Source organism: Coregonus clupeaformis, chromosome 33, assembly GCF_020615455.1.
Source record: "Coregonus clupeaformis isolate EN_2021a chromosome 33, ASM2061545v1, whole genome shotgun sequence".
NCBI classification, from domain to species: domain Eukaryota; kingdom Metazoa; phylum Chordata; class Actinopteri; order Salmoniformes; family Salmonidae; genus Coregonus; species Coregonus clupeaformis.
Genome location: NC_059224.1, coordinates 35,325,697 through 35,353,398, shown reverse-complemented (window position 1 = coordinate 35,353,398; position 27,702 = coordinate 35,325,697). Strand labels below are relative to the sequence as shown.

The 27,702-nt window shown below is 44.0% G+C and overlaps 1 protein-coding gene across 5 annotated transcripts in view; it reads right to left on the bottom strand.

Annotated features, from left to right (window-relative positions):
- The window catches only part of LOC121549068 (AT-rich interactive domain-containing protein 1B), a 132,230-nt gene that overhangs the window by 84,083 nt on the left and 20,445 nt on the right, over positions 1-27,702 (bottom strand). For 3 of the 5 annotated variants that reach the window (XM_041860886.2, XM_041860888.2, XM_041860890.2), the window contains exon 3: positions 13,174-13,329. The exons of 1 other annotated variant lie outside the window; for it this stretch is intronic. In XM_041860886.2, the coding sequence (XP_041716820.1) occupies positions 13,174-13,329 (156 nt within the window). The remainder of the gene's footprint in view (positions 1-13,173; positions 13,330-27,702) is intronic. One more of the 5 variants, XM_041860887.2, reaches the window with a different exon arrangement.

Here is a 27,702-nt window from a genome sequence, read left to right as displayed (position 1 = left end):
CCAGTCAGATATAGTGTAGTGGCAAGAGGAGTTATTTACCCAGTCAGATATAGTGTAGTGGCTAGAGGAGTTATTTACCCAGTCAGATATAGTGTAGTGGCAAGAGGAGTTATTTACCCAGTCAGATATAGTGTAGTGGCAAGAGGAGTTATTTACCCAGTCAGATATAGTGTAGTGGCTAGAGGAGTTATTTACCCAGTCAGATATAGTGTAGTGGCAAGAGGAGTTATTTACCCAGTCAGATATAGTGTAGTGGCTAGAGGAGTTATTTACCCAGTCAGATATAGTGTAGTGGCTAGAGGAGTTATTTACCCAGTCAGATATAGTGTAGTGGCAAGAGGAGTTATTTACCCAGTCAGATATAGTGTAGTGGCTAGAGGAGTTATTTACCCAGTCAGATATAGTGTAGTGGCTAGAGGAGTTATTTACCCAGTCAGATATAGTGTAGTGGCTAGAGGAGTTATTTACCCAGTCAGATATAGTGTAGTGGCAAGAGGAGTTATTTACCCAGTCAGATATAGTGTAGTGGCTAGAGGAGTTATTTACCCAGTCAGATATAGTGTAGTGGCTAGAGGAGTTATTTACCCAGTCAGATATAGTGTAGTGGCTAGAGGAGTTATTTACCCAGTCAGATATAGTGTAGTGGCTAGAGGAGTTATTTACCCAGTCAGATATAGTGTAGTGGCTAGAGGAGTTATTTACCCAGTCAGATATAGTGTAGTGGCTAGAGGAGTTATTTACCCAGTCAGATATAGTGTAGTGGCAAGAGGAGTTATTTACCCAGTCAGATATAGTGTAGTGGCAAGAGGAGTTATTTACCCAGTCAGATATAGTGTAGTGGCAAGAGGAGTTATTTACCCAGTCAGATATAGTGTAGTGGCAAGAGGAGTTATTTACCCAGTCAGATATAGTGTAGTGGCTAGAGGAGTTATTTACCCAGTCAGATATAGTGTAGTGGCAAGAGGAGTTATTTACCCAGTCAGATATAGTGTAGTGGCAAGAGGAGTTATTTACCCAGTCAGATATAGTGTAGTGGCTAGAGGAGTTATTTACCCAGTCAGATATAGTGTAGTGGCAAGAGGAGTTATTTACCCAGTCAGATATAGTGTAGTGGCAAGAGGAGTTATTTACCCAGTCAGATATAGTGTAGTGGCTAGAGGAGTTATTTACCCAGTCAGATATAGTGTAGTGGCAAGAGGAGTTATTTACCCAGTCAGATATAGTGTAGTGGCAAGAGGAGTTATTTACCCAGTCAGATATAGTGTAGTGGCTAGAGGAGTTATTTACCCAGTCAGATATAGTGTAGTGGCAAGAGGAGTTATTTACCCAGTCAGATATAGTGTAGTGGCTAGAGGAGTTATTTACCCAGTCAGATATAGTGTAGTGGCTAGAGGAGTTATTTACCCAGTCAGATATAGTGTAGTGGCAAGAGGAGTTATTTACCCAGTCAGATATAGTGTAGTGGCTAGAGGAGTTATTTACCCAGTCAGATATAGTGTAGTGGCTAGAGGAGTTATTTACCCAGTCAGATATAGTGTAGTGGCTAGAGGAGTTATTTACCCAGTCAGATATAGTGTAGTGGCAAGAGGAGTTATTTACCCAGTCAGATATAGTGTAGTGGCTAGAGGAGTTATTTACCCAGTCAGATATAGTGTAGTGGCTAGAGGAGTTATTTACCCAGTCAGATATAGTGTAGTGGCTAGAGGAGTTATTTACCCAGTCAGATATAGTGTTGTGGCTAGAGGAGTTATTTACCCAGTCAGATATAGTGTAGTGGTAAGAGGAGTTATTTACCCAGTCAGATATAGTGTAGTGGCTAGAGGAGTGATTTACCCAGTCAGATATAGTGTAGTGGCTAGAGGAGTTATTTACCCAGTCAGATATAGTGTAGTGGCTAGAGGAGTTATTTACCCAGTCAGATATAGTGTAGTGGCTAGAGGAGTTATTTACCCAGTCAGATATAGTGTAGTGGCTAAGAGGAGTTATTTACCCAGTCAGATATAGTGTAGTGGCTAGAGGAGTTATTTACCCAGTCAGATATAGTGTAGTGGCAAGAGGAGTTATTTACCCAGTCAGATATAGTGTAGTGGCTAGAGGAGTTATTTACCCAGTCAGATATAGTGTAGTGGCAAGAGGAGTTATTTACCCAGTCAGATATAGTGTAGTGGTAAGAGGAGTTATTTACCCAGTCAGATATAGTGTAGTGGCAAGAGGAGTTATTTACCCAGTCAGATATAGTGTAGTGGCAAGAGGAGTTATTTACCCAGTCAGATATAGTGTAGTGGCTAGAGGAGTTATTTACCCAGTCAGATATAGTGTAGTGGCTAGAGGAGTTATTTACCCAGTCAGATATAGTGTAGTGGCTAGAGGAGTTATTTACCCAGTCAGATATAGTGTAGTGGCTAGAGGAGTTATTTACCCAGTCAGATATAGTGTAGTGGCAAGAGGAGTTATTTACCCAGTCAGATATAGTGTAGTGGCTAGAGGAGTTATTTACCCAGTCAGATATAGTGTAGTGGCAAGAGGAGTTATTTACCCAGTCAGATATAGTGTAGTGGCTAGAGGAGTTATTTACCCAGTCAGATATAGTGTAGTGGCAAGAGGAGTTATTTACCCAGTCAGATATAGTGTAGTGGCAAGAGGAGTTATTTACCCAGTCAGATATAGTGTAGTGGCTAGAGGAGTTATTTACCCAGTCAGATATAGTGTAGTGGCTAGAGGAGTTATTTACCCAGTCAGATATAGTGTAGTGGCTAGAGGAGTTATTTACCCAGTCAGATATAGTGTAGTGGCTAGAGGAGTTATTTACCCAGTCAGATATAGTGTAGTGGCTAGAGGAGTTATTTACCCAGTCAGATATAGTGTAGTGGCTAGAGGAGTTATTTACCCAGTCAGATATAGTGTAGTGGCTAGAGGAGTTATTTACCCAGTCAGATATAGTGTAGTGGCTAGAGGAGTTATTTACCCAGTCAGATATAGTGTAGTGGCTAGAGGAGTTATTTACCCAGTCAGATATAGTGTAGTGGCTAGAGGAGTTATTTACCCAGTCAGATATAGTGTAGTGGCAAGAGGAGTTATTTACCCAGTCAGATATAGTGTAGTGGCTAGAGGAGTTATTTACCCAGTCAGATATAGTGTAGTGGCTAGAGGAGTTATTTACCCAGTCAGATATAGTGTAGTGGCAAGAGGAGTTATTTACCCAGTCAGATATAGTGTAGTGGCAAGAGGAGTTATTTACCCAGTCAGATATAGTGTAGTGGCTAGAGGAGTTATTTACCCAGTCAGATATAGTGTAGTGGCAAGAGGAGTTATTTACCCAGTCAGATATAGTGTAGTGGCTAGAGGAGTTATTTACCCAGTCAGATATAGTGTAGTGGCTAGAGGAGTTATTTACCCAGTCAGATATAGTGTAGTGGCAAGAGGAGTTATTTACCCAGTCAGATATAGTGTAGTGGCAAGAGGAGTTATTTACCCAGTCAGATATAGTGTAGTGGCAAGAGGAGTTATTTACCCAGTCAGATATAGTGTAGTGGCTAGAGGAGTTATTTACCCAGTCAGATATAGTGTAGTGGCAAAATAAATGTTGTCAATAAATTGCTTAATATCCTTTTTTTCTTTCTGTGCCACCAAATGTTTGCATATAGACTACTGGTAATGTTCCCAGGGCCACGTTCCGTTGCAAAACGTTCTCGAACGTTGCAGATAGAAATTCCATGACTCGAGACGTTATAGCTCAACGCGCCCCAGGTTGCTAGCTATAGCTAGTTAACGTGGTAAAATGATTGAACAAGGTGTCGCCAAAACAAAATGGTTTATGGTCCGGTCCGCAAGTAGCCTAGTTTTAGAACGGACCGCAATATGCTATATGAATGTAAAATGCGGTCTATCGATGGACGATAGAAAGAGAAAAAAACGTAGCGCCAGTATTATGGGTCATATCTTTTGAACAGTAAGGGCTAGAATCAAGCCGTTTTCACAGAGGAAAAGAGGGAGACTTTGCTACGTTGGCTACAGACCCTGGCTATGAAATGCTGTGGAGAAAATGGGAGGGTTGAGCGAGACTACAAATTCAAAGACGGCCTACTTTTCTACACTCAAGGGAGAGAAACATAGCGAGACTGTTGTTTTACTATTAAACTCAATGCTGCTATTATTTTTTTATTTAGTATAGCAGCATGTGTTTCTTAACCAAGGGTAGCTAGCTAATTAGAAGGCTGCGGGTGACTGGTTAGCTACGGAGAAGAAAGAAACTCACCTGCACGATTGATATAATCGGAGTTGGAGCCTGTCTGCCCACACTCATCTGCAGTTCACCAGCTGATGTGTGTGTGCCAGGTGTGGCCTTTCCAACCCACTGCTGAACAGAAGGGCGCTGCGCATCTGTGCTGCTAATAATAATAATAATAATTGTGCTTATCACTGAAAAGCTCTCAATTTCGTCTCGTCTTAGTCAACCGAAATGAAATCATTTTGGTTTACAATTCAACTTCATGAAGTTGAATTTAAGACTTAAGACCTTTTTAATGCAATTTGAAATGCAATTTAATACCAATTGAGGTCTGCGTGCGCCACAAACCTGCTAATATTCCCATATTTGTTCACGCCGTCACCAATAGAAAAAATGTATAGGCTAATCATCTTCTCATGGTACTAATATTATAGACTAATATATTTGGTGCTAATTAACCAGATGGGTAAATGGAAACTCAAAACACATTTGCAAGATCACTACCTCTAAATATATAGTGAACAAAAATATAAACGCAACAGGTAAAGTTTTGGTCCCATGTTTCATAAGCAAAAAATTTATAATAACCAGAAATTTTCCATATACACTAAAAGCTTATTGCTCTCAAATGTTGTGGGCAAGTTTGTTTACGTCACTGTTAGTGAGCATTTCTCCTTTGCCAAGATAATCTATCCACCTGACAGATGTGGCATATCAAGAAGCTGATTAAACAGCATGATCTTTACACGGGTGCACCTTGTGCTGGGGACAATAAAAGGCCACTAAAATGTGCAGTTTTATCACACAACACAATGCCACAGATACCAACTTTTGAGGGAGCGTGCAATTGGCATGCTGACTGCAGGAATGTCCACCAGAGCTGTTGCCAGAAAATGTAATGTTCATGTAGGCAGGTTATGGTAGAGACAACAGCATCTTTGAGAATTTGGCAGTATGTCCAACCGGCCTCACAACCGCAGACCAAGTGTAACCACACCAGCCCAGGACCTCCACATCCAGCTTCTTCACCTGCGGGATAGTCAGAGAGGGTGGGTGCCGAGGAGTATCTGTAGCATCTTTCAGCACTCAGTGCTCACAGCCCCCCCAAGAGAAGCAGTTTTGCTGCGCGAGGTGGGATAGCTATAACGTTCGGATTCAGATTTCTTTGCGCATTACCAAATATGAAACAAAACGTCAGAAATACTTAGAAAACATCTACTGCAGCATTTAATTTGCTATAAATAACAACTCGCACTTCTGCCGATACTTGACTATTTTTATTAATTGCTCACACTGTAGAGCCCGGAGTGTTACCACGCGCTAATGCGGCTGGTAAATTAGACATTCTTACCCACCAATGCCAAAATCTACCCATGTTTGGCAGGTGGCGGGTGTTACTTTCAGGCCCTGTATTAAAAAAATATATATCATAATAAATAAATATACACTACCGGTCAAAAGTTTTAGAACACCTACTCATTCAAGGGTTTTCCTTTATTTTTACTATTTTCTACATTGTAGAATAATAGTGAAGACATCAAAACTATGAAATAACATATGGAATCATGTAGTAACCAAAAAAAGTGTTAAACAAATCAAAATATATTTTATATTTGAGATTCTTCAAATAGCCACCCTTTGCCTTGTTGAGTTTCTTCAAATAGCCACCCTTTGCCTTGATGACAGCTTTGCACACTCTTGGCATTCTTTCAACCAGCTTCATGAGATAGTCAACTGGAATGCATTTCAATTAACAGCTGTGCCTTCTTAAAAGTTAATTTGTGGAATTTCTTTCCTTCTTAATGCGTTTGAGCCAATCAGTTGTGTTGTGACAAGGTAGGGGACAGAAGATAGCCCTATTTGGTAAAAGACCAAGTCCATATTATGTAAAGAACAGCTCAAATAAGCAAAGAGAAACAACAGTCCATCATTACTTTAAGACATGAAGGTCAGTCAATACGGAACATTTCAAGAACTTTGAAAGTTTCTTCAAGTGCAGTTGCAAAAACCATCAAGTGCTATGATGAAACTGGCTCTCATGAGGACCAGCACAGGAATGGAAGACCCAGTTACCTCTGCTGCAGAGGATAAGTTCATTAGAGTTACCAGCCTCAGAAATTGCAGCCCAAATAAATGCTTCACAGAGTTCAAGTAACAGACATCAACATCAACAGTTCAGAGGACACTGTGTGAATCAGGCCTCCATGGTCGAATTGCTGCAAAGAAACCCATTTACATTTACATCATTTAGCAGACGCTCTTATCCAGAGCGACTTACAGTTCGTGAGTGCATACATTTTTCATACTGGCCCCCCGTGGGAAATGGAACCCACAACCTGGCGTTGCAAACGCCATGCTCTACCAACTGAGCTACATCCCTACTAAAGGACACCAATAAGAAGAAGAGACTTGCTTGTGCCAATAAACACAAGCAATGGACTTAGACAGGTGGAGATTTGTCCTTTGGTCTGGAGTCCAAATTGGAGATTTTTGGTTCCAACTGCTGTGTCTTTGTGAGACGCAGAGTAGGTGAACGGATGATCTCCGCATGTGTGGTACCCACCGTGAAGCATGGAGGTGGTGGTGTTATGGTGTGGGGGTGTTTTGCTGGTGACACTGTCTGTGATTTATTTAGATTAAGGCACACTTAACCAGCATGGCTACAACAGCATTCTGCAGCGATACGCAATCCCATCTAGTTTGCGCTTAGTAGGACTATCATTTGTTTTTCAACAGGACAATGACCCAAAACACACCTCCAGGCTGTGTAAGGGACTATTTGACCAGGAAGGAGAGTGACGGAGTGCTGCATCAGATGACCTGGCCTCCACAATCACCCGACTTCAACCCAATTGAGATGGTTAGGGAAGAGTTGGACTGCAGAGTGAAGGAAAAGCAGCCAACAAGTGCTCAGCATATGTGGGAACTCCTTCAAGACTGTTGGAAAAGCATTCCTCATGAAGCTGGTTGAGAAAATGCCAAGAGTGTGCAAAGCTGTCATCAAAGCAAAGGGTGGCTACTTTGAAGAATCTAAAATATATTTTGATTTGTTTAACTCTTTTTGGTTACTACATGATTCCATGTGTTATTTCATAGTTTTGATGTCTTCACTATTATTTTACAATGTAGAAATAGTATAAATAAAGTAAACCCTTGAACGAGTAGGTGTGCCCAAATATCTGACTGTGTGTGTGTGTGTGTGTGTGTGTGTGTGTGTGTGTGTGTATGTATGTATATATGTATGTATGTATGTATGTATGTATGTATGTATGTATGTATGTATGTATGTATGTATGTATGTATGTATGTAAACACAGCAAAAAAAGAAACGTCCTCTCACTGTCAACTGCATTTATTTTTAGCAAACTTAACGTTTAAATATTTGTATGAACATAACTAGATTCAACAACTGAGACATACACTGAACAAGTTCCACAGACATGTGACTAACAGAAATGGAATAATGTGTCCCTGAACAAAGGGTGGGTCAAAATCAAAAGTAACAGTCAGTATCTGGTGTGGCCACCAGCTGTTTTAAGTACTGCAGTGAATCTCCTCCTCATGGACTGCACCAGATTTGCCAGTTCTTGCTGTGAGATGTTACCCCACTCTTCCACCAAGTCACCTGCAAGTTCCCAGACATTTCTGGGGGGAATGGCCCTAGCCCTCACCCTCCGATCCAACAGGTCCCAGACGTGCTCAATGGTATTGAGATACAGGCTTTTCGCTGGCAATGGCAGAACACTGACATTACTGTCTTGCAGGAAATTCTCCTTAAACCACTCGAGTGTTGCTTTAGTAGTATGCTTAGGGTCATTGTCCTACTGGAAGGTGAACCTCCGTCCCAGTCTCAAATCTCTGGAAGACAAATAGGTTTCCCTCAAGAATTTCCCTGTATTTAGCACCATCTATCATTCCTTCAATTCTGACCAGTTTCCCAGTCTCTGCCGGTGAAAAACATCCCCACATCATGATGCCGCCACCACCATGCTTCGCTGTGGTGATGGTGTTCTCGGGGTGATGAGAGGTGTTGAGTTTGCGCCAGACATAGCGTTTTCCTTGATGGCCAAAAAGCTCAATTTTAGTCTCATCTGACCAGAGTACCTTCTTTCATATGTTTGGGGAGTCTCCCACATGCCTTTTGGCGAACACCAAACGTGTTTGCTTATTTTTTTCATTAAGCAATGGCTTTTTTCTGGCCACTCTTCCATAAAGCCCAGCTCTGTGGAGTGTACGGCTTAAAGTGGTCCTATGGACAGATACTCCAATCTCCGCTGTGGAGCTTTGCAGCTCCTTCAGGGTTATCTTTGGTCTCTTTGTTGCCGCTGATTAATGCCCTCCTTGCCGGGTCCGTAAGTTTTGGTGGGCGGCCCTCTCTTGGCAGGTTTGTTGTGGTGCCATTTCTTTCAATTTTTTAATAATGGTTTTAATGTTGCTCCGTGGGATGTTCAAAGTTAGATTTTTTTTTATAACCCAAACCTGATCTGTACTTCTCCACAACTTTGTCCCTGACCTGTTTGGAGAGCTCCTTGGTCTTCATGGTGCCGCCCCTTGCTTAGTGGTGTTGCAGACTCTGGGGCCTTTCAGAACAGGTGTATATATACACTGAGATCATGTGACAGATCATGTGACACTTAAAGTCCACCTGTGTGCAATCTAACTAATAATGTGACTTCTGAAGGTAATTGGTTGCACCAGATCTTATTTAGGGGCTTCATAGCAAAGGGGATGAATACATATGCACGCACCACTTTTCCGTAATTTATTTGTTCGAATTTTTCGAAAAATTTTTTTTTCCATTTCACTTGGACTATTTTGTGCATGCCATTACATGAAATCCAAATAAAAATCAATTTAAATTATAGGTTGTAATGCAACAAAATAGGAAAAACACCAAGGGGGATGAACACTTTTGCAAGGCACTGTATAGCAACACCTCCTCCATTTGCATTCCTATCTTTCCTGTGTATGCTATCACCATGTATAGAAAACTACTGCATTAAATGAATTATCTAAGTGTGTTACAGAGACGGCCAGAATGAATGTTTTCTGATGTTAGTAATTTGTCAATTTCATGAACCTTCTTTCTCAGGCTACATATGCTAATAATGGGATTTGTTTTGTCCTTATCTGGGTTGCTTGTTTATTTTTTCTGATTGGCTGTTCCAAGACATACATGTCAGTGACATTTACATTTGAGCCAATTGTATTGACTGGGCTGCCCACAGAGTGCTTCTTCCTAGGGCAGACAGTGGAATTAAATTCTATGGGCAAATGATTATTGCTGACAATACCCTCGGACCTCACAGTTAAAGGAACATAGATTAGGTTATAGACCATTTCCATGTCCTCTGTTGCTTATGACAGGGAGGACTGGAGCGCTACCAAATCCAGGCAGTCAGTCTCTTAAGCAGAAGCAATCAAAAAAAAAAAAAGTGTGTTGCCCTAAAAAAAAAAATTTGATTGCCTATTTTAAAAAGGACTTGCATCTGACCAGTGTCTGCCTGCCCTGCTTGGTGAATGCTGTTCATTTTACATCCCCTGGTAATTGATATTCTAGCAGGCTTGAGGTTTTTTTTAATAGGCGCCGACAATTAATTATAGTGAATCGTTTGAGAAGAAAACACTCGTCAAGTTGCAGCGGTCTGCAAGGCTGTGATGTTACCATAGATACAGACAATGAGAGCAGAAGGGCTGCCTGAATGGGTTCAAGTCTCTTCTGGTGAACTACAGGCCTACAGTGCATTCGGAAAGTATTCAGACCCCTTGACTTTCCTACATTTTGTTACAGCCTTATTCTAAAATGAATTAGATTTTTTCCCCCCTCAATACCCTATAATGACAAAGCAAAAAACAATTTGAGAAATGTTAGCATTAAAGGATCTGTATACTTACGTAAATAAGGTTATTTTTCTTTTGTTGTTTTTTGCAAAAAAAAATACAAACCTGTTCTCGCTTTGTCATTATGGAGTATTGTGTGTAGATTGATGAGGGAACATTTTTATTTAATCAATTTTAGAATAAGGCTGTAGCGTAACAAAATGTGGAAAAAGTCAAGGGGTCTGAATACTTTCCGAATGCACTGTATATCCAGTCAAATGGAGCTGAGAGGGAAAAGCTACTCTTTACTTTAAAGCCAACTTTAAGGCCAAAATCATCCTTCCTGCAGAGTGTAATGTGACCTCCAGTCCAGCGCCAAAACAGCTGATAAAAGGCTCCTTGGATTGTCTGAGAGTAGCATTAATATTCTCTGTGAAATACCGAAGAAGGCTTGGACCTCTGCAGCTAGCTTGACGGAGGATTTTTCCTACTCCCCTCAGTAGAGACCCTTTTCACAGAGATAAGTCATAACAGCCAGGCTGCAGTTACCCAGCACACAGTATGCGTTCCAAATGACACCATATTCCCTATATAGTGCACTACTTCTGACCAGAGCCCTGCACCTTCTAGGGAATAGGGTAACATTTGGGACGCATTCACACTCACTCCTAATCAATGAAAACCCATGTCCGAGGGGGGAGCTTTTTTCCCCGTCTTTCTTTTCCTTTCTCCGGGCTTCATAGTATCAAACACACACCCGTTTCCAAAGGTGTCCGCTGACTCATTGTCTCGCAAAGGCAACACAGACAAAGTTAATTAAGGCTGTTGGAAGAGAGAGACAGCATCACAGGGGAAATACACAGAGCTCAGTACAGACTGCCACTGATACGCTCTTCGTCACTCGCACTATACTGATTGGGATGTGTGTTTTGGAACACCGTGTAGAGATCCTATAAGGAGATAACTTAGAAGCGACCCCTCGTCTTGTTTGCTGGCCCCTGACAGAGTTCACGCTCTCTGTGTTGTTAACCGCCAAGCTTCATCATTACAACCCCAGTTTCACTGTAAACACTGGTCTAACAAGCACACCGGCAGCCATCTTGGGTCTGTGGTTCTAGCAGGAGCCGTGGCAATCAAGGGCAACAGTCTTTCATTTCACCTCCTTATTTTTCCTATCCTCCCTGTCAAAAACAGTGGGAGCGGACAGAAATTGAAAATGTTTTTCTCTATCAATCCTGTTGTCATCTAAGAGAAAATGAAAATGATACAGTTAGGGGTGTGGGAATAAAAATAAGCTTAGCAATATGACGGAACAGCTCGCTGCCGTGCGTGTACCGCTCTCCTCAGATATCACACTGGAAATCCCATCCAGCCAGCACCACTATACACTCCCTCCCTCCCTCTTCCCTAGCTTGCTGTGTATTTCTTCTCAGAGGCTCTCTCATCAAATGAGCCCCAGGTATTACACCAATATCCCTTTCGAACAGACAAAAACCCATCAACTTTAGCATTCCGCCAACTTCTCTTTATATCTGAAAGGTATTGCCATCGACAAAGGCTGTACTTTTATTTTCGCCAACACCTCAGTATAAACATCCCCTTTCATCTTACCGTCTTCGGTATGCATTAAATCATGAACATTCCATTGTTGTTGTCCGACATCAAACTTGTCATTATGAAAAAGTATAAACACAAAAACGGTAGTCTGAATGACATCGCAGCCTGGCCCAAATAGCAACATTACTTGATCTATTATCAACTTTCTAGACAATGTTTTGGTTTGTTGCTAGCTTGTTAGCTATCTAGCCAACTCATATAGTTACCAGAACATATCTAACAACATTTTGTTAAACTGTAGCCAACGTTTTATTCACCATAACAGTAAAATTAACACATTACAAGGTAATTATTTACAATTTACAAGTATGGCGATCTGCAAACTTACTGTTGTGAATGTGAAGAGTTGAAAGCAGTGCATTTCTGTCTGAGGAATTTAGAGCTTGATGTCAGTTCACGTTACCATGACAACGATCGCAACAGGGTCAAAGTTGATTGTCTCTTATAATAATAATAATAATAATAATAATAATAGGTCATTTAGCAGACGCTCTTATCCAGAGCAACTTACAGGAGCAATTAGGGTATTAAGTGCCTTGCTCAAGGGCACATCGACAGATTTTTCACCTAGTCGGCTCGGGGATTAGAACCAGCGACCTTTCGGTTACTGGCACAACGCTCTTAACCACTAAGCTACCTGCCGCCCTAACTTGCTCAGTTGTGGCTAAGCAATGGCTATATAAAAGGTGAATGCCAACAAGAATGTGGTACAAATTTGGTTGTTTGAAATGGGACCATACAAACATTGCCCAATTCTTTTTTCAGGCAACATACCGCAAACCCTATGTGAATCAGGTAAAAGGGTCAGGGTTTTCCCTTCATCCAAGGACTCCCTGAAAGGTAACTATCTGCTCCGCTGAACGCAAAGGACTGCGGCTGACCTGCTGCCTCCACCCCAAAAACATGAGCAGCCAAATCGCTGACTCAATGTAACAGCCAGAGAGACTTCATTAAAGCCACTGGCCCTTTATGAGATACAGGGTCTGCATCTCAAATGGAACCCTATTCACTATATAGTGCACTACTTTTGATCAGAGCCCTATTGTTTCTATGGACTCTGGTCAAAAGAAGAAATAGGGTGCCATTTGGGACGCAGATACAGAGAGAGGATGGAACAGGAGGAGTGCAGATGGAACAGATACCAGTCCACTCTAATCTCTGGAGAACACTACAGCACAGAATTCGTTTTATTGCTCTTTTAGTTTTTTAATTTAGCTAGAATAAACAGGGGCCACCCAGGTCCATTGGCTAACAAATGAAAACAGACAATCCTAGTGAACTTGAAACCTACACAATCAGACCCAACGCTCCAAAAGGAAAGTCTCTCCACTTGTGTATTATGTATGCTTGTAGAGTGAACACTACTTTGGTTACACTCTCCCACACCGGAATCTCAAGGACATGGACCACCAAATAAGTGCTTCAGAAAAGGTCAGTCAAACCCAAGTTCTCACAAACTGCTGCTCAACTTCTTCATGAGCGGCACATTGTGGGGGTTGTAGTCTTACCTGCTGTGGTGGTGGGCGTGGCTGCATGTAGGGGGACTGTGTGGGGGCGGCGGACTGTTGCTGGGGAGGGCTGAAGTACGGGGACTGGCCCTGCGGCTGGCAGAACCCACCCGTGCCACCCTGCTGCCCCTGCTGTCCATACTGGGCTACCATCTGCTGAGAGAGACAGTGAGGGAAACCTGAAGTCAGATATCATATAAATACTCCTTAAAACATCTCACTGTCAATGTCCACAGCTCTGCGAGTCGTTTTCAACCAATGGCCTTTAGTTCACTATCACTAAGCCATCTTATCAGCGTTCAATAAAGAACACCAATCCCGATTCATATCAGAACAGAATTGGATTAACTACACTCACAAATCACCTTGGTGAAATAGGCCTTTAGCCTAATAAATCTGCACTCAGTCCCAAGTGCGCTAACTAAGTTATTTACCTCGGCTCTGGGGTTGACTAACAGCACTGTGAGAAGTAACGAGCAGGACTCTGGGGTTGCCTAACAGCACTGTGAGAAGTAACGAGCAGGACTCTGGGGTTGACTAACAGCACTGTAACGAGCAGGACTCTGGGGTTGACTAACAGCACTGTAACGAGCAGGACTCTGGGGTTGACTAACAGCACTGTGAGAAGTAACGAGCAGGACTCTGGGGTTGACTAACAGCACTGTGAGAAGTAACGAGCAGGACTCTGGGGTTGACTAACAGCACTGTGAGAAGTAACGAGCAGGACTCTGGGGTTGACTAACAGCACTGTGAGAAGTAACGAGCAGGACTCTGGGGTTGACTAACAGCACTGTGAGAAGTAACGAGCAGGACTCTGGGGTTGACTAACAGCACTGTGAGAAGTAACGAGCAGGACTCTGGGGTTGACTAACAGCACTGTGAGAAGTAACGAGCAGGACTCTGGGGTTGACTAACAGCACTGTGAGAAGTAACGAGCAGGACTCTGGGGTTGACTAACAGCACTGTGAGAAGTAACGAGCAGGACTCTGGGGTTGACTAACAGCACTGTGAGAAGTAACGAGCAGGACTCTGGGGTTGACTAACAGCACTGTGAGAAGTAACGAGCAGGACTCTGGGGTTGACTAACAGCACTGTGAGAAGTAACGAGCAGGACTCTGGGGTTGACTAACAGCACTGTGAGAAGTAACGAGCAGGACTCTGGGGTTGACTAACAGCACTGTGAGAAGTAACGAGCAGGACTCTGGGGTTGACTAACAGCACTGTGAGAAGTAACGAGCAGGACTCTGGGGTTGACTAACAGCACTGTGAGAAGTAACGAGCAGGACTCTGGGGTTGACTAACAGCACTGTGAGAAGTAACGAGCAGGACTCTGGGGTTGACTAACAGCACTGTGAGAAGTAACGAGCAGGACTCTGGGGTTGACTAACAGCACTGTGAGAAGTAACGAGCAGGACTCTGGGGTTGACTAACAGCACTGTGAGAAGTAACGAGCAGGACTCTGGGGTTGACTAACAGCACTGTGAGAAGTAACGAGCAGGACTCTGGGGTTGACTAACAGCACTGTGAGAAGTAACGAGCAGGACTCTGGGGTTGACTAACAGCACTGTGAGAAGTAACGAGCAGGACTCTGGGGTTGCCTAACAGCACTGTGAGAAGTAACGAGCAGGACTCTGGGGTTGCCTAACAGCACTGTGAGAAGTAACGAGCAGGACTCTGGGGTTGACTAACAGCACTGTGAGAAGTAACGAGCAGGACTCTGGGGTTGACTAACAGCACTGTGAGAAGTAACGAGCAGGACTCTGGGGTTGACTAACAGCACTGTGAGAAGTAACGAGCAGGACTCTGGGGTTGCCTAACAGCACTGTGAGAAGTAACGAGCAGGACTCTGGGGTTGCCTAACAGCACTGTGAGAAGTAACGAGCAGGACTCTGGGGTTGACTAACAGCACTGTGAGAAGTAACGAGCAGGACTCTGGGGTTGACTAACAGCACTGTGAGAAGTAACGAGCAGGACTCTGGGGTTGCCTAACAGCACTGTGAGAAGTAACGAGCAGGACTCTGGGGTTGCCTAACAGCACTGTGAGAAGTAACGAGCAGGACTCTGGGGTTGCCTAACAGCACTGTGAGAAGTAACGAGCAGGACTCTGGGGTTGCCTAACAGCACTGTGAGAAGTAACGAGCAGGACTCTGGGGTTGACTAACAGCACTGTGAGAAGTAACGAGCAGGACTCTGGGGGGGTTTCTCTTCTCTCTTTCCAGCCTTGGGACATTCATGTTGTGTTGACATCAATAATACACAGCAGCTGCGTCCCAAATGGCACCCTATTCCCAAGATAGTGCACTACTTTTAAGCAGGGCCCAAAAGTAGTGCATTATAAAAAGGGAATAGGGTGTCATTTGGGACGAACCCACAGCCTCTCCCTCCTTCCTTCCTTTCATTGCACGCGGTCGTTTGGAACAGTCTTATGTAAGATGTTTTGGGGAACAGCTGTTATTGGCTCATCCCTCTTTCTGCCTCATCTGGAGGCACTTACATTAGGCAGCAATGTGTCCAAGTCCTTTTTTTTTTTTTTTAATGCACCTAAACCACCAGCGGTGAAAATGAGAATGCGGTTTTTGATCAACGTACAGAACAGCAAGAGATATCTATTCTAGACCATACCATCTAGAAAAATCAGTAAAAATAACATTCATAACATTTCTGCTAGAGGTGGAGTTCAGCTTGAAAGACGTTTATTTACATTTCTGTGTTATTGATAAAGGGGCCTCCCCCTCAATGATTCAACGCAAAAGCCAAGCACAACAACACTAGCCTTGTCAATATATAAAATACCACAGATCTATGAAACCTGAGAGGAATCCATGCCTTTGTCCCAAATGGCACCCTATACCCTTTTGTGCACTACTTTTGACCAGAGCCGTATGGGCCCTGGTAAAAAGTAGTGCCCTATAAAAGGGATAGGGTGCCATTTGGGGCACACCTAAGAGCAATCAATGAAATATAGCTGGGTTATTTCTATTTTCTGACCTTAAAAGGGTCACTATACCAGTGTCTACATACAGCTGTGGAAAAAATTAAGAGACCACTGCAAATATTTCTTAAATCAGCATCTCTAACTGACAGCCATTCCATTCCAGTGTCTGTTGAATTCCAACACAGGCTCACCTCATTCTACTGAATTAGGTACTGACCTACAAAAAGAATGGCAAACGGCAGCTGGGGTGAAGTGCACGGCGAGGACGGTTCGAAACAGGCTCTTAGGGGCAGGGCTGAAGTCGTGCAAAGCTAGAAAAAAGCCCTTCATCAATGAGAAGCAAAGAAGAGCCAGGCTGAGGTTTGCAAAAGACCATAAGGATTGGACTGTAGAGGACTGGAGTAAGGTCATCTTCTCTGATGAGTCCAATTTTCAGCTTTGCCCAAAACCTGGTCGTCTAATGGTTAGACGGAGACCTGGAGAGGCCTACAAGCCACAGTGTCTCGCACCCACTGTGAAATTTGGTGGAGGATCAGTGATGATCTGGGGGTGCTTCAGCAAGGCTGGAATCGGGCAGATTTGTCTTTGTGAAGGACACATGAATCAAGCCATGTACAAGATTGTCCTGGAAGAAAACTTGCTTCCTTTTGCTCTGACATTGTTCCCCAACTCTGAGGATTGGTTTTTCCAGCAGGACAATGTGCCATGCCACACAGCCAGGTCAATCAAGGTGTAGATGGAGGACCACCAGATCAAGACCCTGTCATGGCCAGCCCAATCTCCAGACCTGAACCCCATTGAAAACTTCTGGAATGTGATCAAGAGGAAGATGGATGGTCACAAGCCATCAAACAAAGCCGAGCTGCTTGAATTTTTGCGCCAGGAGTGGCATAAAGTCACCCAACATCAATGTGAAAGACTGGTGGAGAGCATGCCAAGACGCATGAAAGCTGTGATTGAAAATCAGGGTTATTCCACCAAATATTGATTTCTGAACTCTTCCTAAGTTAAAACATTACTATTGTGTTGTTTAAAAATGAACAAACTTATTTTCTTTGCATTATTCGAGGTCTGACAACACTGCATATTTTTTGTTATTTTGACCAATTGTCATTTTCTGCAAATAAATGCTCTAAATGACAATGAAATTTGGGAGAAATGTTGTCAGTAATTTATAGAATAATCATAAAATGTTATTTTCACCCAAACACATACATATAAATAGTAAAACCAGAGAAACTGATCATTTTGCAGTGGTCTCTTAATTTTTTACACAGCTGTATGTGAAAACAGCACAAAACGGTGGTTGAAAAGGTTCTTAAATCCTACACTGTGATTTTCAAAGGTTTTTAGCCAGAGGGAGGGTATTTTCTTGCTCCCCACGTCACCGTGAATCTCAGTGTTTGAAAACCATTGTTTTTAAATGTCATTGGGTATAACTATATTTTTTACTACAAAACATAGAAATACGTCGTTAATACGTCGTTGTCACATACGTAGACACTGGTATTGTGCTGGAGATAATGAATATGAGGTTGAAAAGTGATGGAATTGCCCTTTAAGCTCCACAATATGTAGATTTCATTTTCTTCTGTAAAAAACCAGCATTCCACTAGATCAGATCGATAAGAGGCCTCAAACTCCCAGATACATGGCTATTTGATTGCATCGAGAGGACACCGAGGAGGAGACATATACGAAATACATTTCTGGGAGCGCGTCCACAATTGCACCATGTTCCCTACATAGTGCACTACTTTTGACTAGGGCCCATAGGGATATAGCCATAGGGATTTGGTAAAAATAAGTGCCCTATATAGGGAATAGGGTGCCATTTGGGACATGGTAATTCAACTGTATCGAAAGGGAGGACACCGACGAGGAGGCCCATTAAAATAAATGTCTTGTAGTGCAGCAATGAGCGATCTTACAATCCAATAGCTGTACGTAATGCTCATCGCCCAACCAGCCGTCAGCTCCTTAAGCCCTGAGGGCGGCGAGGCTGTTTTTCCACACATGAGCTCATCACTCTGGAACCGAGACACTGATATCTGGGAGCCTAACTCAACCTCCCCTAGCTCACTGCAGCTCTCCCTCTCGGAGCTTGTACATCCCCCTAGCTCGTCCCTCTCACTCAGAGCCTGTGTTGTGTTAACAGGCCTTGGCCAGGCAAAGAGCATCTCAATGATGTATCAGGCAGCAGCGGTGGTGAGAAATGAAGAGTACCTCTCTCCACCGGAGTTGGTCCCCCCCCCAATAATCTCTCCTTCCTCTGAGGAGTGTGCACTCGTTCAATACTCTCCATACATTGAAAAGCATTGGATTGGTCTAGGCATATGAGGCTAGAGGGAGTTTCCACTTTTCTTATACCAGTCATTTACTTTCAAATTCATAAAAAGGGAAGTGAACAAGTGCACACTTTGGGAGAAAGGAGATTATTGTAACGCAACCCCACTCTCTGTCTGAGTTGGTCTACATTAACTGGGTCCTGTAAAGCCGGTCAACAGAACTACTGTTCGGTCTTTTTCTCTTGGGGAAGGGGGGGGATTGGGGGGGTACGGACAGTTCTGGTGACATATTTTTTTTAAATGGACGATCTACTCCAAATATGTAATAAATCAATTACGCTGACAGCATTTATTGGTTTTAACATATTGGACAATGCATAGGCTATATTATCAGGTATGCTATTAGCAATAAGCATTATCACCTGTAGCCCAAATTATGCAGCATAATGTCTATAAATAGGCTGAAGCACAGGGTTGCCCATCTGCACTTACCCTATTGGGCTAATCATTAGCTAGATCCCAATGTGATCATTTAACTAGTTAGCATCCTATTGATTAATTTTCTGTCCCAAAAAACGTGCATTAAACAGTGACTATAAATGTAGGCCTACCTGTTAGGGTAAACCCACACCCGGGGTAACACACCCCCGTGCCTGTACTTCTCACAGAAACCACTTCATGTCACAATTTTTTCCCACCAACATTTTCCAACATTTCCCACCAACTACTCTTGCTCAACGAAAATTCTGTCTCATCACAATTTTTTAAGTCACTCCGCAAAAATATACACTGCTCAAAAAAATAAAGGGAACACTTAAACAACACAATGTAACTCCAAGTCAATCACACTTCTGTGAAATCAAACTGTCAACTTAGGAAGCAACACTGATTGACAATAAATTTCACATGCTGTTGTGCAAATGGAATAGACAACATTTTATAGGCAATTAGCAAGACACCCCCAATAAAGGACTGGTTTTGCAGGTGGTGACCACAGACCACTTCTCAGTTCCTATGCTTCCTGGCTGATGTTTTGGTCACTTTTGAATGCTGGCGGTGCTTTCACTCTAGTGGTAGCATGAGACGGAGTCTACAACCCACACAAGTGGCTCAGGTAGTGCAGCTCATCCAGGATGGCACATCAATGAGAGCTGTGGCAAGAAGGTTTGCTGTGTCTGTCAGCGTAGTGTCCAGAGCATGGAGGCGCTACCAGGAGACAGGCCAGTACATCAGGAGACGTGGAGGAGGCCGTAGGAGGGCAACAACCCAGCAGCAGGACTGCTACCTCCGCCTTTGTGCAAGGAGGAGCAGGAGGAGCACTACCAGAGCCCTGCAAAATGACCTCCATCAGGCCACAAATGTGCATGTGTCTGCTCAAACGGTCAGAAACAGACTCCATGAGGGTGGTTTGAGGGCCCGACGTCCACAGGTGGGGGTTGTGCTTACAGCCCAACACCGTGCAGGACGTTTAGCATTTGCCAGAGAACACCAAGAATGGCAAATTCGCCACTGGCGCCCTGTGCTCTTCACAGATGAAAGCAGGTTCACACTGAGCACATGTGACAGACCTGACAGAGTCTGGAGACGCCGTGGAGAACGTTCTGCTGCCTGCAACATCCTCCAGCATGACCGGTTTGGCGGTGGGTCAGTCATGGTGTGGGGTGGCATTTCTTTGGGGGGCCGCACAGCCCTCCATGTGCTCGCCAGAGGTAGCCTGACTGCCATTAGGTACCGAGATGAGATCCTCAGACCCCTTGTGAGACCATATGCTGGTGCGGTTGGCCCTGGGTTCCTCCTAATGCAAGACAATGCTAGACCTCATGTGGCTGGAGTGTGTCAGCAGTTCCTGCAAGAGGAAGGCATTGATGCTATGGACTGGCCCGCCCGTTCCCCAGACCTGAATCCAATTGAGCACATCTGGGACATCATGTCTCGCTCCATCCACCAACGCCACGTTGCACCACAGACTGTCCAGGAGTTGGCGGATGCTTTAGTCCAGGTCTGGGAGGAGATCCCTCAGGAGACCATCCGCCACCTCATCAGGAGCATGCCCAGGCGTTGTAGGGAGGTCATACAGGCACGTGGAGGCCACACACACTGCTGAGCCTCATTTTGACTTGTTTTAAGGACATTACATCAAAGTTGGATCAGCCTGTAGTGTGGTTTTCCACTAAGTTTGAGGGTGATTCCAAATCCAGACCTCCATGGGTTGATAAATTTGATTTCCATTGATAATTTTTGTGTGATTTTGTTGTCAGCACATTCAACTATGTAAAGAAAAAAGTATTTAATAAGATTATTTCATTAATTCAGATCTAGGATGTGTTATTTTAGTGTTCCCTTTATTTTTTTGAGCAGTGTATTTTGAAGTAGGGTGGCGTTTTAGAACAAGTTGCCCTACAATTGACCCGTGAAATTTCGCCTCACTCTCCCCTATGCACTCACAGCGCATTGCTGAGCGGTAACGTGCTTAACAATGCCGCAGCTGAAAACTCAAGGTTTAAAAATGGTGCAATTCGCGCCAGGAGTTGAGAAATAAATAAAGTAGGAATGGAAAGCTGGGATCCCTTTCTTTTTAACAGAGGCCATCACAATTGCTGTTTCCCCCACGATTGCAAAGATTATTGTGCATTGACCTTTGTGTCAGAATGAACGTTTCCCTCCCTACGGCACTCGTAACTTGAATGTGCCTCGAGAGTAATATTTATCTCGCATATAACACAAGCCGACTAGGTAAATAGATCAACTATTCTACTATGGGGTTGTCCGATTTTCCTATTCATGACTTGTTTTGTTTGCAGAGGAAAAGTTAATGTGGACTGTTCCAGCATCTTCAAAGTGCTCCTCTGTAGATTTTCTTTCTCCATTTTAAACTCATAAAAGCCCTGTCTAAGACGGGGGAAGGGGTTCTACTAAGCTATATGGAATTGTTTTAAGGTCATACCAAGGATCCTTTTTCTACTTGATTCCCCCAAAATATATAAAACAATATTTGATGAAAATGTGTATTTGGCCTTACTGCTATTAGCCCATACAAACACATTGAATAACAGATTCACTACATGGAACAGATAGTACCCCCCAAAAACCCTAAAGGAAGTTTATTCTGAAGTGTCTGTCCTATATCTGAGAGAAAGATCAGGAAACATTTTTATTATTTTTTTAAAACATGTATTTAACCCCTTATATTTTTCACTAAACAGTCTCCATATGTACTTCCATAAATTTTTTCAACTGGTACCGGGGGACCTTCAGACGAGTCGAAGCCTGTGGGCGTCCTAGAGCAAAACAACCGACATGTACAGTATGTGTTCGTGAGAGTCTTACCTTAATACAAAGGGGTCATATTTGTGTTTAGCCCAAACTGTTCGGACGCTACAGACAGAAGTAGGCAGATCAGACGAGTCCCAAGACGATTGTGGGTGTCATAGAGCAAAACAAAGAACACTATCGTGTTCTTTCCATAATAGTTTGTGTAGGCCAAACCGTTTGGACACTACAGACGATTTTGTGAGAAAACCGATTTTCGGGATGTCGCATGGTCTGACAAACACCGCTCTAGCTCTGTCACCTTTCACCGCAGATGCGGAAGTGCGACATCGGCTGATGTGGTGGACTGCAAAAAAACAGATCTCTAGCTTCAACTGTCAGATCTTTATGGGGATTTTTTTTATTATGCTAATGTGATTTCCGCGGGGGTGCAGACATCGACTCTAGGGGTTTAAATACTAAATGACTGCAGCTGATTATCAATATGGATAAGGATGGAGGAGGCATGGCTTAATCCTGCTATCACTTCAGTAGGCTTAGACCTAAAATCAGGCGCTGCTGCCAGTGCCACCATCTCTCACTGCGGCTCATTTACTAAGAACAAAATGACAGCTACCAAAAAACAAGAGGGTAGGCACTAGGAAGACCTTAAATGAGGTGTTGGTTACTGAGACATAATACCAGGCCAGACACAGGGTAATGTAAGTCTCAAAGACATCTTAGCTAAAGTGTGCATGATCTATAATCAAATCAGCATGGCCATGAAGAGTTTTGGCAGATGCAGCATGCTTAATCCTCAGGTTTCTGTGGTCTGTAATAGGTTTTCACCAGATTCCTTCAGACCTCCACAAAGAGCAAGGACTGATGACACCAGGTCTCCGTCCCAAATGGCACCTTACTCACTACATAGTGCACTATTTTTGACCAGGGCCCATAGGGTACTGGTCAAAACAGCAGTTCACTATATAGGAAATAGGGTACCATTTAGGACGGATGACAAGACCAAAGACTGCAGGATGGGAGGGAAGAGACCGTGAATAGCAAAGCCAGCCTGCATAATCGACTGAGGAAAATCAATTCCTAATTATCTTGAAATATTAAGGTTGATTTCTGAATGGCATCTCTAATACGGTCTCGTCTGCTCTGTTGCATCTCTTCTCTCCGCGGCGGCCATCCTCTCTCTCTGCCTCTCGGTCGCCCTCTCCCCTCCTCCCCTTCAGGACAGGCCGTTTGGCCACTTGTTCGAAGGGAGCGGGGAACATAATCATTATAAATAGCACAGCAGGTCACCGGTGGTATCTGACCAGTTGAAACATCCAATTTCAGGTGGGATCCGTGAGGTAATAAAGAAGGTGTCTCGGGGCCATCTGGGGCCCGGCGCAGATAAAAGTCATTACATGCTCCATCCCTCTTGGAGATGGAAAAGCAAGCAGAGCTGATAACACTGACAGAGTCCTCGGGTCAAACAGGAAAATGCTGCCGATATCTAATGATGTAATGGTAGTTTTCTACTATCGTTGTGATGGTTTTCTTTGGGCAACGTGATTTATTTTATTTTCAAAGCTGGTGTTGTGAATATTTTGGTAATTTAGCAGATAGACTGTAAGTCGCACTGGATAAGACAATCAATATGGTATATGATAGAGAAAATGATTGTATTCTCTGTCATCTTCCCTACAGTAGCCAGCTGACAGCGAACTTGTTCTTGTAAATAAATAAATGTATATGTTGCAGATATAATAGATAGATGCATACATCAGTACCTAGGCTATCAAAATGCGATTTATGCTCACTGTCCAAGTTTTCATTGAGGTAGATCAAATATGCAATTATTACATGTATTATTAGCCTACATTTAACAAAATGATGCAGAGGACTTAGTTTGCAAGCCAGGGCTAAATTGCCTTCCTCGAGCGAGCAAGAGAACGTGATAATGTAGTCTAATTTTATAAAAATTGAAAAGTATTCTTATAGCCTATGTTTGCATCAAATACCCTACTCCTTGAAAGTAGTGCATTGATTATACTGTATATAGCATACGTAATGAATGATGATCACTGCAATCAACAGCTGCAGTGTTGCTCATTGGATTACCTCATATCATGGAACAGGCTATGTGAAATTCTATAAAGACAAATAGGCAGACATGGAGTTATTTGATTTGGATGGATGGTTGACATGAAAGAAAGGTAGGCAGATATTTTATCTAAAATGTGGGTTCAGTATAAATTTTCTCGAGCTCGTTGTTTCACGCACGGGACTCAAACCTGGTAAAAACATAGCCTATTGCATAATATATATTCCAAAATTCAAAGAAAATACACTATCAACATAATTTAGGAGATAAAGGTTGTGAGCGCCGTGTTTCTGATCAGATCGACAATTATCTTCTAATGTATTTGTGTGGCTACGATGCCATCTTTAGAGAACAGCATTTTCTGCTTGGTTTCCAGAGCATTGAAAGAGAGAAATTAAATAGGCTACTTCCAAAAGGTCTGATGATGCTTCTGACAACATAGTAAAAGGTGTATTGTGTTGGGTGACGTGCTAAAGTCTGATGTAGGCTATTTTGAAAATTGCTAGTGTGTTGTGCTTGTGAGAAGCCCCCACATGCATGTGTTGCATGAGCTGGCTGCTGTATTCTTGCTTGGCAGAGATCTCAGAAAAGGTCAAATTGTGAACCCACGACCTAAATGTAATAACAAATGTATATGCCATATCTCAAATCGACTGGACAGAATGTTGATATTTTTTGTAGATTTTAGCTATTCCACAAAGTTCTATCTAGTGCTGCAGTGAATGGGAGGCCGTATAACCCTGTGACGTAGCTCTCGCTCTAGCTCTGATGCATGACTACACAGTGAGCTGTGACTCACTGGTCTGGTAACTCCGGCTTGTAAAAGGGGAGGTTAGCTCAAATAGCCTTTAGATTTGTTCTCATATACACGCTATTTGCATGCGCAACGCCCTCCATGCTCCCTCGTCAATTTGCTACGCCCCCACTCGAAGTAAACAAGCCAAGCTAAAGGCTAGCTAACTAAAACTGTGGGGAGAAACTGATGGAGCGTTCTAAAAAAGGAGATAAAGCCATATAGCAACAACCAACTTAGAGATTGAATTAAAATAGGAGCAACTTTAAGCATTTCAAGCCTTTGTGCGAAGGCAGAATGTATTGGCGGTTTTTGGGGGAAAGCCTCATTTACCAGTTAGCTAGCTAGTTCTCATCTTCAAGAAGATAGGAAAACAGCCTCCAATTCAGACAGTCATGTCCCCGCTAAAAGCTGTGGCGGAAGGATGACCAAACCCGCGAGGCAACAGCCCTGGGTCTCAGAGCGGTGGTTGTGGAGGAAGACAAGAATGCTATATTGGAAGTTGGGAGAGTTATATTTGAGTGTTTCAGTGAAGCGCAAGTGAGGGATTACCACAGAAAGCACTGCTACTCCTACTGCTCTTTTGGTCAGCGCGGCGGTGGCACAGGAATCCTCATCTCTCCCAAGTGGACATTCTCTCTCCTCATTTGAATTCCATGCTGTCACAGTCACTAGCCCATTCAAGCTTAACATCCTTGTCATTTATCGCCCTCCAGTTCATCAATGAGCTAGACGCCTTGATAAGTTCCTTTCCTGAGGATGGCTCACCCCTCACAGTTCTGGGTGACTTTAACCTCCCTACGTCTACCTTTGACTCATTTCTCTCTGCCTCCTCCTTTCCACTTCTTTCCTCTTTTGACCTCACCCTCTCACCATCCCCCCATACTCACAAGGCAGGCAATACGCTTGACCTCATCTTTACTAGATGCTGTTCTACTAATCTCACTGCAACTCCCCTCCAAGTCTCCGACCACTACTTTGTATCCTTTTCTCTCTCGCTCTCCTCCAACACTTCTCACTCTGCCCCTACTCAGATGGTAATGTGCCGTCGCAACCTTCGCTCTCTCTCTTCCGCTACTCTCCTCTTCCATCCTATCATCTCTTCCCTCTGCTAAATCCTTCTCCCTCCAATCTCCTGATTCTGCCTCCTCAACCCTCCTCTCCTCCCTTTCTGCATCTTTTGACTCTCTATGTCCCCTATCCTCCCAGCCGGCTCGGTCCTCCCCTCCTGCTCCGTGGCTTGACGACTCATTGCGAGCTCACAGAAGAGGGCCCTGGCAGCCGAGTGGAAATGGAGGAAAACTAGACTCCCTGCGGACCTGTCATCTTTTCACTCCCTCCTCTCTACATTCTCTTCCTCAGTTTCCGCTGCTAAAGCCACTTTCTACAACTCTAAATTTCAAGCCTCTGCCTCTAACCCTAGGAAGCTCTTTGCCACCTTCTCCTCCCTGCTGAATCCTCCTCCTCCTCCTCCCCCCTCCCTCTCTGTGGATGACTTCAACCATTTTGAAAAGGTTGACGACATCCGATCCTCATTTATTAAGTCAAATGACACCGCTGGTCCTGCTCACACTGCCCTACCCTATGCTTTGACTTCTTTCTCCCCTCTCTCTCCAGATGAAATCTTGCGACTTGTGATGGCAGGCCACCCAACAACCTGCCCGCTTGACCCTATCCCCTCCTCTCTTCTCCAGACCATTTCCGGAGACCTTCTCCCTTACCTCACCTCGCTTATTAACTCATCCTTGACCGCTGGCCATGTCCCTTCAGTCTTCAAGAGAGCGAGAGTTGCACCCCTCAAAAAACCTACACTCGATTCCTCCGATGTCAACAACTACAGACCAGTATCCCTTCTTTTCTCTCCAAAACTCTTGAGCATGCCGTCTCTAGCCAACTCTCCTGCTATCTCTCTCAGAATGACCTTCTTGATCCAAACCAGTCAGGTTTCAAGACAGCTCATTCAACTGAGACTGCTCTTCTCTATGTCACGGAGGCTCTCCGCACTGCTAAAGCTAACTCTCTCCTCTGCTCTTATCCTTCTAGACCTATCCGCTGCCTTTGATACTGTGAACCATCAGATCCTCCTCTCCACCCTCTCCGAGTTGGGCATCTCCGCCGCTGCTCACTCTTGGATTGCGTCCTACCTGACAGGTCGCTCCTACCAAGTGGCGTGGCGAGAGTCTGTCTCCGCACCACGTGCTCTCACCACTGGTGTCCCCCAGGGCTCAGTTCTAGACCCTCTCCTATTCCCTCTATACACCAAGTCACTTGGCTCTGTCATATCCTCACATGGTCTCTCCTATCATTGCTACACAGACGACACACTACATTTTCTCCTTTCCCCCTTCTGATAACCAGGTGGCGAATCGCATCTCTGCATGTCTGGCAGACATATCAGTGTGGATGTCGGATCACCACCTCAAGCTGAACCTCGGCAAGACGGAGCTGCTCTTCCTCCCAGGGAAGGACTGCCAACTCCATGATCTCGCCATCACAGTTGACAACTCCGTTGTGTCCTCCTCCCAGAGTGCAAAGAACCTTGGCGTGACCCTGGACAACACCCTGTCGTTCTCCGCTAACATCAAAGCGGTGATCCGATCCTGCAGGTTCATGCTCTACAACATTTGCAGAGTACGACCCTACCTCACACAGAAAGCGGCACAGGTCCTAATCCAGGCACTTGTCATCTCCCGTCTGGATTACTGCAACTCACTGTTGGCTGGGCTCCCTGCCTGTGCCATTAAACCCCTACAACTTATCCAGAACGCTGCAGCCTGTCTGGTGTTCAACCTTCCCAAGTTCTCTCATGTCACCCCGCTCCTCCGCACACTCCACTGGCTACCAGTTGAGGCTTGCATCTACTACAAGAGCATGGTGCTTGCCTACGGAGCTGTGAGGGGAACGGCACCACCTTACCTTCAGGCTCTGATCAGACCCTACACCCAAACGAGGGCACTACGTTCATCCACCTCTGACCTGCTAGCCCCCCTACCTCTACGGAAGCACAGTTCCCGCTCAGCCCAGTCAAAGCTATTCGCTGCTCTGGCACCCCAATGGTGGAACAAGCTCCCCCACGACGCCAGGACAGCGGAGTCACTGACCGCCTTCCGGAGACACTTGAAACCCTACCTCTTTAAGGAATACCTGGAATAGTATAAAGTAATCC